Below are 16,166 nucleotides of genomic sequence, written 5' to 3'. Positions count from 1 at the left end.
TCCGTCAGGCTTAGTGTTATTTGTAACAAAGTGCAGCCTGGAGTATAATTTCAAAATTAATTTGAGATGGCATTATTTAAGAGGCTCCATCTACAGTTGGCTAAATTAACCTTTTAACTCATTCACTCCCAGCCATTTTCACCGGAGCAAGGCCTTTCGCTCCCGGCCGTTTTACTGGATTTTGACTGATTTTGCAAGGTCCACAGAAAATTCTGTTCCATTGCTATTTAAACATGGTACCCACCAAAAGAAAGATTAGACTCTCTTCTTTCAGCATAAAAAGTAAGTTTTTATCTTTTCCATTCTTTAGCTATCAGCATTAGAAAATGGCTTAGATTGAGCAATTTTCCAATTTCTGATGAATAAACAGAGAATTTTTTTTTGCTTTTGTAACATCCCAAACATCTGAATGTTTCCTTCTACAAAATAACATAAACAACAAGACAAATAGAGCTTTTGATGGCAAAGTAACAATTTATTTACACATAACTAAACGACTGAACTGAGAGATGACGCTGTTGTGGCCGCGACTGTATCGGCAGACGGGGTAAATTTTTCCCTCATCACCACCTGTCTGTCTCATCAAGATTTTTTTCAATCTTTCTTTTGTAGTGACCACTACCTCATAACAGAATTCACCTAAGGAACTTGTGTGGAGCATGTGCCTTGTGTTTACATCGTTCTCCACATTTTTCTCACGCTTCTTACTTATTCCAACTTCCGTTTCCTATTTCTCTTCATTCATTTCCTTTCACGGTCCGATATGAGTTCTTACCAAGTGCACTACTGCCCTCCAGTGGCCAGTTTTATTGCTTTAAAATGGAATTTGAGCGTTCGCGTTGAGCAAACTCGCATCAGAACCTAGAGATGTCTCTTGGGAAAAAAAAACGTAAAAGATGTCTTAATACATTTTTGGGACACTAAAACAAAACAGAATGTATTTATACATTTTTGGGAGGAAATGAGTTAAGGATCTTTTTATCAACTAAAAAAATGCAATTTCTGGAGAAATTGCTATGGTAGCTTTGCTTTTGCAGGTTAAACCTCTTGGGGTCACTTCCTGCTGATTTCGGGTCACTCCCTGTTGATATCAAGTCACTTGCTGTTGATATGGGGACATTTCATGGTCACTTCCTGCTGATATTTGGCGTACATGGCTGTCAATAGCATCGACGTGCATGGCTTACTTGGGCGCCAGTTGAATGTCAATTGGCTGTAATGTAATGCAATTTTTGGTAAAAAATCTCAACCAACCATGTTTTTCTGCCATTGAAAATGAGGGGGAAATTTTGGCCGTTAGAAATGAATGGAACGACGTACATAGCAATGACATCACATTAGAAACGAATGGGGCAGTTTTGGGCAAATTTTGGGCGACCCGTAGTTTTTGGGCAAATTGTGTATACAACTTTTATTCCCCCGTACCTTTTGGATGATAAAAATAGTAGGACTTGATACATTTTGGAAAAAAGTATATATATTTTTAAATTTATTAATATATACATTTTTTTTTTTTTTTTTTTTTTAAACCCGCGTTTTGGCACAAATGTTTTTTTTTTTTTTTGGGGGGGGGGGGGGGGTCTTTTAAAATGGATTCCCTGCGTCACACGAGAATTCCGGTCATTTCGGTACCTGAATGGTGTCGATGGGATGGAATGAACGGTTTGGGCTATGCGATGCGCCAAAGAAACGCCATTGAGGAAAAAAAAAAAAAAAGAATAACATATAGGGCTTCGGCAAAATTTAAATTAAATTATTGACCCTATTTACATTTGCTCCCTAAAGGTTTTGCCCCCAATTTATAGGCTTTATTCCAGTTCTTTTAACTGCTAGCCCTCTGTCCAATGGGAGGAGAAACTGATTTGCTCAGCGGAAGGTTGACTTGCACTTGATATGAAGAAGTATTGCAGACGCACAGGCAGCGTACACGGTGCATATGATTTTTTTTTTTTTTTTTTTTAATTGTCACATTTTACGCCGAGAATTCACTTAAATATTAGCTTGCTAGCTTAGTTAAAGTTGTATGAAAAAGTATCTGAACCTTTTGGAATTTCTCACAGTTCTGCATAAAATCACCATCAAATGTGATCTGATCTTTGTCAAAATGACACAGATGAAAAAACAGTGTCCCCTTTAACTAATACTGCCCAAATATTCATAGTTTTTCATATTTTAATGAGGATAGCATGCAAACAATGACACTGTATGACCTTTTGTGACCATTTTTACTCAGACATGGTCATCCAGTAAATATTTTTGTATGATGTTAGCTGTTAACAGACCAAAAAGTAATGCATTGTGAACATATGACAGGAACTATGGCGCACTTTCGACTCGTTGTCTCGTCAGACAAAAACTCTCGAGCAACGTATTTAGCTGTTCACGTCGTTTCGTTCATCGAGGAAATATTTTCATTATCATCATCATTGACGAAAACAACAACAATGTCTCTTTTTATTCTATTCAGGTTGGTTAAACTCTGGTTTGGCTTACAGTGACAAAGTTGATGATCATTGAAATGAAGTGGCAGTATTTGAATTAATATCTTTTTTAATTTCATCACTAATTATTCTATCCAACCTCACTCATTAGAGCTGCTGCTGTTTACCTAGGCGTGAGTGTCAGGAATACAGATGTCACTCGCTCATACTGACTTGGCAGCAACAACATAAAGTGGAAATGTTAAGCCCATAACGCTAGACAAACAGGGGGAACAGAGGAGCCAAAGACAACTGTGAGTGAAGGGAAAGTGTCCTGCTGGCATTGTCTTTCCCAGAGTTAAGTGTTATTTGAAAAGCAGCTGAAGGGTGACACTCACTCTCTCTCTCTCCTCCCACTCAATGGCGCTCTTCCTCCCTGTGTATTCACTCGACCATCTGTTCTTTCCTCTCTCCTCAGGCTGCTCTAAGTGCCTTGAAACAGCTGTCTGAGCAGGGACTGGACCCGGTGGAAGGCCCTGTCAAGGTAAGGCGCCTTACTTTCAAGCTGCTCTTGTAAGGTGTCTGTCCTGTCCTACTGTCATCATTCATTCAAATTTATTTATATAGCACAATTCAACACAAGGCATTTCAAAGTGCTTTACATCACTTGAAGATCATAAAAATCACAATAAACCCATAGAAGGTAAAAACAAAGACGATCGAAACAAGAAATAAAATCATTCGTAAAAATCGCATTTAATCACGAAAAGAATAAAAAAATTAATAAATTAAAATATATATATCCTACTACTAATAATAATAGTAGTTGAAATCAGCAATGGAGATGAAGCACAAGAGGAATAGAAAGCAAATAGCTTGAAATGTATAGACAGTTATGGATATGCTTGGTTCTTGTTCTTGGAACATACAGGAGATCGGTTCCAGACGACCTTAGGGATCTAGATGTTTCATAGGAATCTAACAAATCAAGCATGTATTTTGGTCCAAGGCCATTAAGTGTTATGTAGTATTTTATAGTCTATCTTTTGACTCACTGGAAGCCAGTGTAACCATTTTTAAAACCGGTGTAATGTGGTCCAGTTTCCTTGTATTTGTGAGGACTCTGGCTGCAGCATTCTGTACTAGCTGCAGCTTCCTCACTGATTTTTTTATCAAGACCTGTAAATATACTATTGCAGTAGTCCAATCTACTAAAAATGAATGCATGCATAAGTTTTTCCATGTCTTGTTGTGTCAGAAGCCTCTTAATTCTGGCTATATTTTTTTAGGTCGTAATAAGCAGATTTAGAGACTGACTTAAGATGCTATCAAATTTTAGGTCTGAATCAATAATTAAGCCAATATTTCTGGCTTGATTTGTAGCTTTAAGGTACCTGCTTTATCTTTGACCTTTCCTTTTTTTGGCCCAAAAATGATCACGTCTGTCTTCTCCACATTTAACTGATGAAAATTCTGGCACATCCATTCATTGATTTGATGAAAGCATTAACTCAGGGAGACTAGTGACTATAATCATGTGGGGACACAGAAATGTAGAGTTGTGTGTCATCTGCATAGGTGTGATAGGAGATGTCATACTGTTCCATAATCTGAGCTAGGGGACGCATATAGATGTTAAATAACAGTGGTCCAAGAATTGACCCTCGGGGGACTCCACGCGTGAATTTGGTTCGTTCTGACTGATGGTTTCCGATTGACACAAAGAAATCCCTATCATATAAGAAAGATGTGAACCACTGAAGAGCAGTGTCAGTAAGCCCTACCCACTGTTCCAATCTGCTGAGTAGTATGTTGTGATCAACCGTGTCGAATGCGGCGCTGAGATCCAATAGTAGCAGAACAGATGATTTCTCTGTATCGGTATTCCGACGAATATCATTTAGGACTTTGATTAGCACGGTCTCAATGCTGTGTTGTGGCTGAAATCCAGACAGAAATGAGTTAAAAAGATTGTTTTGCATCATAAAAACCTGGATCTGTTCGAGAACAACCCTTTCGATAATTTTCCACAGGAATGTCAGATTTGATATTGGCCTATAATTACTAATGGTTGATTAGGTTTAGGAAAGGGGCTATATAGACTTAGGAATGTTCCGTCTATACTTTATACCAGAGTCGAAATAAAAACATTTGATTCTGTATGTACGGTATGAATGAGCTACAACGTGCCTGTCAGGCAAACCTCCGTCATAGACTTCACTAGGGCTGCAGCTATCGATTATTATTTTTAGTTGATTAATCGATGAACTAGTTAGTTTGAATAATCGAGTAATCGAATAAGGAACATGGAAAACTAAAATACCTGAGTTGAGCCTCAAACGGTATTAAAACATAAAAAAGGATCTATGTACAACAAAAGAACAAGGGCTAACTTACATAGCAAAAGTCCTCTAGCTTAAATGCTATAAAACTCTAACACAATTTTTTTTTTTTTTTACAATGCTCTTAACAAATGGTTTAGACACATATTCCCACAAAAAAACGGCGCAATATACAAATAGAATAAATTACAAATGCATTAAAAAAAAAGAAGAAAAAAAAAGCTCAAACAAAAACTTGACTTATGTTGGTCTGAACATGGAGCAGCCATGTGAAATGAGGCAGACTCTAGAGGGCACTGTATCCACCCAAATCAATAAAACTAAATGCAAACACTTTCAAAATAAACCATTGCGCCACTTTAATTAAACGAATACTCGAAGCAGCAAAACTTAATGAGAATCTTTTTTGCTAATCGAATACTCGAGTTAATCGATTAATCGTTGCAGCACTAGACTTAACTATCAGTTGACGGGAAACGGGGAGCGGGGCTGCTCCGTAGGGGGCCCATTTTCAAAAACTTAAAATTTTAATATTTTCAAAACCAAAACAGGCACCTATCTTAAGCATACTGTATATGAGTCTCCATGAGCAGCGGCATCAAAAAATTCAAAGTCGTTCCCTAATAAAATCCTGACTATTTGATACACAAAAATCACCAGATGCGGAGATAATCACCTACACTGCTGGCCAAAAGTATTGGCACTCCTGCAATTCTGTCAGATAATGCTCAATTTCTCCCAGAAAATGATTGCAATTACAATTGCCTAATATGTTCATTGATTTTACTTGCAATGAAAAAACACAAAAGAGAATGGGAAAAAAAAATGTAATCATTATCATTTTACACAAAACTCCAAAAATGGGCCGGACAAAAGTATTGGCACCCTTTGAAAAATCATGTGATGCTTCTTTAATTTGTGTCATTAACAGCACCTGTTACTTACCTGTGGCACATAACAGGTGGTGGCAATAACTAAATCATACTTGCAGCCAGTTAATATGGATTAAAGTTGATTCAGCCTCTGTCATGTGTGTACCACATTGAGCATGGAGAAAAGAAAGAAGACCCAAAGAACTGTCTGAGAACTTGAGAAGCAAAATTGTGAGGAAACATGGGCAACCTCCAGCCTACAAGTCCATCGCCAAGACCTGAATGTTTCTGTGTCTACCGTGCGCAGTGTCATCAAAAATTTGTAAAGCCCATAGCACTGTGGCTAACCTCCCTAGATGTGGACAGAAAGAAAAAATTGCTGAGAGATTTCAATGAAAAATTGTGCGGATGCTGAATAAAGAACCTCGATTAACATCCAAACAAGTTCAAGCTGTCCTGCAGTCCGAGGGTACAACAGTGTCAACCCGTACTATCCGTTGGCGTCTGAATGAACAGGGACTCTATGGTAGGATACCCAGGAAGATGCCACTTCTGACCCAGAAACAGTCAAACATGGTGGAGGTTCCCTGATGTTTTGGGGTTGCTTTGCTGCCTCAGGCACTGGACTGCTTGACCGTGTATATGGCATTATGAAGTCTGAAGACAACCAACAAATTTTGCAGCATAATGTAGGGCCCAGTGTGAGAAAGCTGGGTCTCCCTCATAGGTCATGGGTCTTCCAGCAGGACAATGACCCAAAACACACTTTAAAAAGCACTAGAAAATGGTTTGAGAGAAAGCACTGGAGACTTCTAAAGTGGCCAGCAATGAGTCCAGACTTGAATCCCATAGAACACCTGTGGAGAGATCTGAAATGGCAGTTTGGAGAAGGCACCCTTCAAATGTCAGAGACCTGGAGCAGTTGGCCAAAGAAGAATGGTCTAAAATTCCAGCAGAGCATTGTAAGAAACTCATTGATGGATACGGGAAGCGGTTGTAAAAAAAATCTATTGTGTGTTTTTTATTGCAAGCAAAATAAATGAAGATATTACTACCAAAGCATTTGTAATTGCAATCATTTTCTGGGAGAAATTAATCATTATCTGACAGAATTGCAGGGGTGCCAATACTTTTGGCCAACAGTGTAGAAGTACATTTTTCTCAAAAAGTTACCCAAGTAAATGTAACGGAGTACATGTAACGTGTTACTACCCACCTCTGGCCACTTCTGGCCCGCGGGCCGCATATTTATTGTTTTATACAATGGCATCTCACAAGTCCAGAAGCTTTCTCCGTTTAACTCGCTCCCAAAACCCCTCCGCGATGAGCTCGTTAGGAAGGGAAAGAGGATGAGGAAATCCCTGTCCATCATGTCTGGGATGTTTTCCTTTGAGGTGTGCCCTGGGAAAAAAAGAAAGGTTTGGGCAGGGCTGTTTCCTAGCTATTCCTACCGAACAGCAGAAGACCGAAACAAAGAGAAAGCGAGGAAAGACGACTTCATTTACGTCAGCAATCACGGTAGAAAAAAAATATTAAAATTCGGCCATGATGACTCGTCAAATTCTCACCGTTTTGGAAAGTCGTTCTGACCTAGTTCACATTCATGGTCACAAAACTGAAGTGGACCTTCTCAAGGTAAAAACAAGTAGTCAGGCAAATGTTCCCATCTCTGAAATACAGTGGGGCAAATAAGTATTTAGTCAACCACCAATCGTGCAAGTTCTCAGACTTGAAAAGATTAGAGCGGCCTGTAATTGTCAACATGTGTAAACCTCAACCATGAGCGACAGAATGTGGGGGAAAAAAACGAAAATCACATTGTTGGATTTTTAAACAATTTATTTTCAAATTCGAGTGGAAAATAAGTATTTGGTCACCTACAAGCAAGCAAGATTTCTGGCTGTCAAAGAGGTCTAACGTCTTCTAACAAAGGTCTAACGAGGCTCCACTCATTACCTGTATTAATGGCACCTGTTTTAACTCATTATCGGTATAAAAGACACATGTCCACAACATCAGTCAGTCACACTCCAAACTCCATTATTGACTGCCAAAGAGCTGTCGAAAGACACCAGAGACAAAATTGTAGACCTGCACCAGGCTGGAAAGACTGAATCTGCAATAGGTAAAACACTTCTCGTAAAGAATTCAACTGCAATTATTCAAAAATGGAAGACATACTAGACCCAGGGGTCGCGTTAACCGAATATTTTCCGTCGTTGACCGATTTTTTAAAACGGTGACGGAAAAAACTGAAGTCCATCTGTCATTTTGACAGGTTGCAATTCACACCCCAGACCACAGGGTGGCGAGTGAGCATATTAATTAGCTATTGTCTCTCTTGATGCATGATGTCGTTGGCCTTACTCTGAAAAATGTCAAGGCAACTGAGTGTCCGAAGTTTCTTCAAAAAGCCCCAAAACGACGATGGTGTTGATAAAAGAGGTGAAAAAACAGGGACTGCACAAGCGGGCACGCAATTCAAGTCCATGCGCACCAGGAGGAAGGTGTAAGACTCCGTTCAGGCCACAGCAGGTGAACTGTTAATTTCATTGTTCCATACGTAGCCTAACTACTGGGGCCACAGTCAGCTGTTTTAGTCACTGCGGAGAAAAAGTTACATATTCATCTGCTTGATGTGTGATGGCACGGTGTGGATTCTCTGTTAAGCTTGTTCGGACAGAATATTAATTTAAAATGAATGAAAACTAAATACTATTAAATATGTTGAAGCGGTATGCAATGTTAAGAGTATTGTTAGCTCGAATTGTTTTGTCCAGCCGCTGTAGCTCTGCTGCTCTCTGTGAACTCTCTATTGAAGCCGGAACGCGCGCGGCTCTTAAGTGTCTCTGTCACGTGACTGTGTCGTAGCCGCTAACGCGCTCGGCCAAATGGACACACAAGTACGGAAGGTGAATTATGCCAAACAAAGGGTCACCACAATGTCATTATCATCATTTTAAAAATTTAAGTGACGGGTAAAAATAGATTATGACCGGATTTTTATGACCCTGTCAGTCAAAATGACAGACAACGAATAAGTCTAGCGCAACCTCTGACTAGACCACTGATAATCTCCCTCGATCTAGGGTGCCATGCAAGATCTCACCCCGTGGCGTCAAAACGATAACAAGAACGGTGAGCAAAAATTCCAGAACCACACGGGGGGCCTAGTGAATGACCTACAGAGAGCTGCGACCAGCAATAACAAAGGCTACTATCAGTAACACAATGCGCCGCCAGGGACTGAAATCCTGCACTGCCAGACGTGTCCCCCTGCTGAAGAAAGTACACGTCCAAGCCCGTCTGTGGTTCGCTAGAGAGCATTTGGAGGATCCAGAAGAGGACTGGGAGAATGTGTTATGGTCAGATGAAACCAAAATAGCACTTTTTGGTAGAAACACAGATTCTCGTGTTTGGAGGACGAAGAATACTGAATTGCATCCGAAGAACACCATACCCACTGTGAAGCATGGGGGTGGAAACATCATGTTTTGGGGCTGTTTTTCTGCAAAGCGACCAGGACGATTGTGTAAAGCAGGGGTGTCCGAACTTTTTGCAAAGGGGGCCAGATTTTGTGTGGTAAAAATGTGGGGGGCCAACCTTGGCTGACGTCCTTTACGTAGAACAATATAAGCAAATTTTAGCAAGCCATTCTGTGTGTCACATTTGCTTCATTTTTTTTTTTTAATTGATAATTTCAACAATCTTGCAACTAGCCTTTGTGGCGTTCTCTTTTGACTCTCAGGCTCTTACAAAATACTGCTGCTGTGAAATTAAACTTGCTTCAAGTTGCTTCAAATTTCTCGCTGCGTATCTTCCCTGTAATCTTGTCGTACATGTCAGCATATCTTGTTTGGTAATATCACCTCACATTGAACTCTTTAAAAACAGCTACTGTCGCTTTGCAAATGAGGCAGACACAGTTGTTGCGTATTTTAGTGAAGAAATAGTCAAATTTCCACCTATCCTTGAAGCGTCAGCTGTTGCAGTCAACTTTTTTTTTGTTGATTGTCGCCATTTTAGAAAATTTGAAGTCAAGGGTCACACGGGGTCATGTTGCTTAGAGTGCTGCTGCCTTTTAGTGGGTAAATGAGGGCAGCATTTAGTGTGTAAGCTACTTCATATGCTGGTAGCAGTACTGCTGACCAATTTATTAAGTCTGTGTGCGGGCCAGACATTATTGATCGTATGACAGAGGCTGGGGGCCGGATGAAATTTCACCACAGGCCGCATTTGGCCCCCGGGCCGCACTTTGGACACGTCTGGTGTAAAGGAAAGAATGAATGGGGCCATGTATCGATTTTGAGTGAAAATCTCCTTCCATCAGCAAGGGCATTGAAGATGAGACGTGGCTGTGTATATCGGCATGACAATGATCCCAAACACACAGCCAGGGCAACAAAGGAGTGGCTTCGTAAGAAGCATTTCAAGGTCCTGGAGTGGCCTAGCCAGTCTCCAGATCTCAACCCCATGGAAAATCTGTGGAGGGAGTTGAAAGTCCATGTTGCTTAACGACAGCCCCAAAACATCACTGCTGTAGAGGAGATCTGCATGGAGGAATGAGCCAAAATACCAGCAACAGCATGTGAAAAGCTTGTGAAGAGTTACAGAAAACGTTTGGTCTCCGTTATTGCCAACAAATGGTACATAACAAAGTATTGAGATCAGTGTTGTTAATCTTACTGAAAAAAAGTAATTAATTATAGTTACAAATTACTTCTCCCAAAAAGTAATTGAGTTAGTAACTCAATTACCTGAATGTAAGAGTAATTAGTTACTTGGCAAAGTAATTGGTGATAATTACTTTTTTTTTTTCCCTAAAAAAAAAAAAAAACATTGGCCACACTATGTGAAGTTTTTTGTGAAAGTTTTTGGTACAATTGGCCCGAGCCCAATTCTTTACCCTAATTTACCCTTTACCCTGAATCAACTGTTAAAAGTTGTTAAAATTGCTCCCATTATTGCATTTGTTCCCTTCTCTCTACTTTCGACATATGAAAGTTTTAAAACTGTTTCATCATTTAAAGATAGATTCAAGTCAAGATTTTGCCCATTTAGAAGTATTTTAGATAAAAAGTTACTTAGGTTCGCTAGGAAGGTTCTCTACAACAGAGCCGTCCTAAAAAGTCTACTGCTTTAAGATGGCGGCTGTCTACTAACGCATTTAGTGCCATGCAGTGTTGTTAATTTTACTTTTAAAAGTAATTAATTACAGTTACAAATTACTTCTCCCAAAAAGTAATTGCGTTAGTAACCCAGTTACCTGAATGTAAGAGTAATTAGTTACTTGGCAAAGTAACTAGTGATTTTTTTTTTTTTCTCAAAAAAAAAAAAAAAAAAAAAAAAAAAAACAGGTCACACAATGTGAAGCTTAAAGGGTTTGGGGGACAGTTGGCCCAAGCCCAATTCTTTACCCTCCACTTAACTAGACACAAGGGTATTGCGATAACTAGCTAGTAACCTTTGCTATGTGTGGAAGTCATTTAAAGTTGTGAATCAATCGTTAAAGTTGTTAAAATTTCTCCCGTTATTGCATTAGTTCCCTTCTGTCTACTTTAAACATGTGTAAGTTTTAAAACTGTTTCATCATTTAAAGATAGATTTAAGTTAAGATTTTGCCGATTTAGGAGCATTTTAGATTTTAAAAAATTACTTAGGTTCGCTAGGAAGGATCTCTACATCCGGGCCTTCCTGAGAGGTCTACTGCTTTAAGATGGCGGCTGTTTACAAACGCATGTAGTCCTTAAAACATGTTGGCAATGCAGCAGTGTCTGACTTCTGCATCTAGTTCTATAATATGATATCTACCGTGTCATGTGGGCGTAGTTTGTCGGCTATGGCTGCAGTCAGGTATTATTGGAGCCATCTAGCATCGCGGTTGCAACGGCGTCTTCCCCACTCCTGCTCTGCTCTCGTCCCCGTGAGTCCGTTTCTCTCAGACTTTTTTTTATTCAACCAACTTAGTAACGCATAGTAACGCACGCCTTTCCCGCCTCAGTAACGGTAACGGCGTTGCCAAGATGAGAAAAGTAATTAATTAGATTACTCATTACTGAAAAAAATAACGCTGTTAGTAACGCCGTTATATTGTAACGCCGTTATTAACAACACTGATTGAGATGAACTTTTGGTATTGACCAAATACTTATTTTACATCATGATTTTATAAATAAATTCTTAAAAATCAAACAATGTGATTTTCTGTTTTTTTCCACATTATGTCTCTCATTGTTGAGGTTTACCCATGTTGACAATTACAGGCCTCTCTAATATTTTCAAGTGGGAGAACTTGCACAATTAGTGGTTGACTAAATACTTATTTGCCCCACTGTAAAAATTATAAAGGTCAATTCTGAACAGAAATGACTGCGTAAAGAGCAACGCCCAAACTGGCCTAAAATGTCCAAGAAAACCGTGACCTTTTTAAATAGTTGTAAGACAATTGAAGAGAAAATTTGGAGAGCATGTACTGTACATACTCGTCAACCTGAGGCCGTTGGCAATCTTACAAATAGTGACGTATGCCCTTACAAATTGGTGACTAATCTTACAACGTTGTATATAGCGTGCATTATGAAACAAAAATAAAACTCAATTTTTTAAAATAATAGGTATTTATTGGTAATACTGTCACATATTACCTGGTGCAATCAAAGAACAATGTCTTCAGCTACATCATGATTACTCATATTTAACAGTGACTTTTGTTATAATTGTATGTAGCACTTTTGGCAATTTCTATCACGTCTTTTGATGGCTGCACTTCAGCTAGCAATTCAGTTCGACTTGAAGGTAGTTCGTTAGTGTGTTCAATTATAAATTAAAAAGGTCAATTGATAAAACAAACTGACCGTTGCAATCTTTGAGTCAGGGAACATTTCTTTTGCTAATTCTGAGAAGTGATCAGCAATAGTTGCGGGCAAATTGAGTTAGGCAACAAATTGGCAGGATAAAATCTCCGCTTTCGTCACTTTTTATTCTGCAGACTTCGTCTTTATGACCAATGTGTTGTTAATCTTACTTTCAAAAAGTAATTAATTACAATTACAAATGACTTCTCCCAAAAAGTAATTGAGTTAGTAAGTTAGTTACCTGAATGTAAGAGTAATTAGTTACTTGGCGAAGTAACGTGTTACCTTTCATGTTTTTTTTTTCATTAAAAAAAAAAAAAAAAAAAACATCGTAACCTTTGCTATGTTTGGAAGTCATTTAATGTTGTGAATAAAATGTTGTTAAAATTGCTCCCGTTTTTGCATTAGTTCCCTTCTGTCTACTTTCGCCATGTGTAAGTTTTAAAACTGTTTCATCATTTAAAGCTAGATTCAAGTCAGGATTTTGCAGATTTAGGAGTATTTTAGATAAAAATTTAGGTTCGCTAAGAAGGTGCACTATAACAGAGCCTTTCTGAGAAGTCTGCTTTAAAATGGTGGCTGTTTACTAACACTGCTGAGTCTCATTTCACGTGTACTTCTATATGCATGTGATATCTAGTGTAGCTTCAAGTGGGCGTAGATTGTAGGAGGCTGTCGGCTACAGTCAGGAAATATTGGAGCCACCTAGCCTAGCATCGTGTTTACAACAGCGTTACAATACTTTCCTCCTTCCGACTCCTGCTCTTCTCTCTCCGTGTTTGACCTTTCTCACGTCATTCAACCACCGTAATAACGCATAGCAACGCACATTGTCTCGTTGCCGAAACGGTGACAAAATCTGAACGATTAGTTTAGGCTTAAGGTAGGGTTATCAAATTTATCCCGATAGCGGCGGTAATTAATTTTTTAAAAAATGTGTCACGTTAATATATTTAATGCAATTAATGCACGCGCTGCACGACCCACTCTCGCATTGTCGCGCTCAATTTGTAATGGCGCTGTTTTACCTATGTAAAGAGATAATAGGCAGCGTATAACGAGAATTTTGGCAGCCTTTGGAGCCTTTTTTTAATTGGCTAAAGCCTTACCATCCCTCTCCCTACGATTAGAAATATCATGCGAAGCAATGTGGGGAAGCAAGATAGCACTTGATTTTTGTCTTAACATCTTAAGTAAGTCCCCAACGCAGAGAAGATGTATCAATTGGTAGCACTACGCACAGTCATGGGTGCACTTTCCATCATGTATTTGGGCAGAAGTTAAATGCCTTAATTATCATTTACTGAAAGCTCATAAAAATCCACTAGATGGCAATATTTAGTCACAATATACAAAGTCATGTCTGGCCTTTAAGAATGACAAGTCTTTCTATCCATGGATCCCTCTCACAGAAAGAATGTTAATAATGTAAATGCCATCTTGAGGATTTATTGTCATAATAAACAAATACGGTACTTATGTACTGTATGTTGAATACATATATATTCGTCCGAGTTTTATTCATTTTTTTCTTAATGCATTGCCAAAATGTATATGATTGGGAAAAATTATCGGGAATGATTGGAATTGAATCGGGAGCAAAAAAAAAAAGCAATCGGATCGGGAAATATCGGGATCGGCAGATACTCAAACTAAAACGATCGGATCGGGAGCAAAAAAACATGATCGGAACAACTCTATTTTCTACTTTTACTTACCACCTTTTTCTCCTTTTCATGCGTCATTCCCCGCACCCACATGTGACATTTTGGTTGTCATTTCCCTTTGAAGCTCAAGGACTTTTTAGGGTCTTGAGCCTGCCAGACATGAACACCATTCGCTTTGTGTTTCAGAGCACCGAAGCCTGCGGGAGGGACGACGGACATTAAACAGACTAACTCAGGCACCACCACTCAGGTCTGCACGGATTCAAAGGCTGTCGTCCAGGAGCTGACACCCAACCCCACCCCCCTTTCTGTCGGGCACACAGCCCCTAACCACCCCTCTGCCTGAGCCCGAAATGTAACTAATCAAGCACCGCGCACATACAAACCCATCCAACCTTACCTTTTCCTTTACCGCTTTACCCCACGATAGCCAGTGTATCCTGCATCACCTGTCAACATGCAATAGAGTGGAGGTGCAGCAAGAAGCGAGCCCCATTACCTGAGTCTATGTGAAGACAACACTATCTCCACACATGAATGATGAGTTCAGTCTTGGTTTGGGTAGGAAAAAAAAATCAATTTCAAGCGATATGCATGGTAAGGTGAATCCAACACTGACAATTCCCACAAGATTCCTGTTTGTTGGTATGGTTAAAGCAAATATGTACATCTTGCCATTGAAATACAAAAGAAACATTTTAGATGAGCGGAACCAACTTGTAGCTTATTTGTTTCGGGGTATTATGTTTCTATTTCATTTATTCTGTTCTTTTCTTAATCTAACAATGCTTGAGTACTGTATTTAAAATTAACCAATGCCAGTGCTGTGAAAGTTCTAGTCGTTGTCTTCATATATAGTCACCTAGCTTACCTTGTATGCTGACTTAAAAAAAAAAAAAAAAAAAAAAAAGAGCAGAAAAAAAAGAGTTCATCTATCTATATGGATGTGTATGACTTGCAAAGAGTATCATATTTCGAAGATTAACACAATAGTTTTTTTTTCACGTGGACAAAAGCGGCGTAGGCAGTCGAAGGGAGACCACCGAGATGGTTTGGACTTTTGTCCTACCGAGGCGGTACATCTGTCCCGTTGTAACTTTTCCCCGCCCTGGCGCGGCATCACGGCATCACATGCCTGACAGTGGCAGAACAGGCCGTTTATGTGTGCCAGTATAATTGTCATGTGGATAGAAGTACCCGCAGTGATTCTCTGCCAGCCGCCACACCGTATCGTCGATCACATCTACGCCCATTGTGTGTGTCGTTTTGACCCGTCGCGGCATCAACTGAGTGCTTTTATTGCCTGCGTTTGTCCAGGACGACGTGAGTTCTGTTTGTGTAAAAGGCTGATTCGTTATGTTGTTGAAATGCAGTAAAAACACCTCAGTTCATGTGGAAAAAGATGTCTCATGGTCTTTTTTTTTCCCCCTTCTGCATTTTGATTATTGGAAAGAGTCAACCAGTGTAGGGAACGCAAGGCAAGGCAAGGCAAGGCAAATTTATTTATATAGCACAATTCAACACAAGGCAATTCAAAGTGCTTTACATCACACGAAGATCATAAAAATCACATTTAAATCAACACAACGTAGAAACGAAGACAAAAGATCGCATTTAATCACAGAATAAAAATAAATAAATAAAATAAAAATAAAACAAAAACTACTACTAATAATAATAATTGAAATCAGCAATGGAGATAAAAACAAGAGGAATAGAAAGCAGGTAGATTGAAATATATAGACAAGAAGGAGAGAGAGAGACAGAAGAAACACAACAACAAGAAATACATTGAACGCCTACACTAACTATGAATATGTTGGTGCTATCGTCAGCTAGATGTATTTCCGGTTGACACCATGTGGGGGGCCTGTTAACCAGGCAAAGAGAGGGGGTGGGAGTCTAAAAGATAAGTGATTGGGAGGGGTGGAGTATACACAAATCAGCCCTGTGATCTAGAACCCAGTAATCGTGTGAATCCCTTGTGAGTGTCGATTGCCGGTGAGTGTGA

The 16,166-nt window shown here is 39.3% G+C and overlaps 1 protein-coding gene across 1 annotated transcript in view; it reads left to right on the top strand.

Moving 5' to 3' along the window:
* The window catches only part of stau2 (staufen double-stranded RNA binding protein 2), a 277,129-nt gene extending 262,043 nt beyond the window's left edge, over positions 1-15,086 (top strand). Inside the window, exons 14-15 of the mRNA XM_057824591.1 lie at positions 2,899-2,964; positions 14,342-15,086. Of these exons, the coding sequence (XP_057680574.1) occupies positions 2,899-2,964; positions 14,342-14,377 (102 nt within the window). The 3' untranslated portion in view covers positions 14,378-15,086. The remainder of the gene's footprint in view (positions 1-2,898; positions 2,965-14,341) is intronic.
* Positions 15,087-16,166: the final 1,080 nt, after the last annotated feature.

This window comes from Corythoichthys intestinalis, chromosome 20, assembly GCF_030265065.1.
Source record: "Corythoichthys intestinalis isolate RoL2023-P3 chromosome 20, ASM3026506v1, whole genome shotgun sequence".
NCBI classification, from domain to species: Eukaryota; Metazoa; Chordata; class Actinopteri; order Syngnathiformes; family Syngnathidae; genus Corythoichthys; species Corythoichthys intestinalis.
The sequence above is the reverse complement of the archived record's forward strand: the minus strand, read 5'-3'. Positions and strand labels throughout refer to the sequence as shown.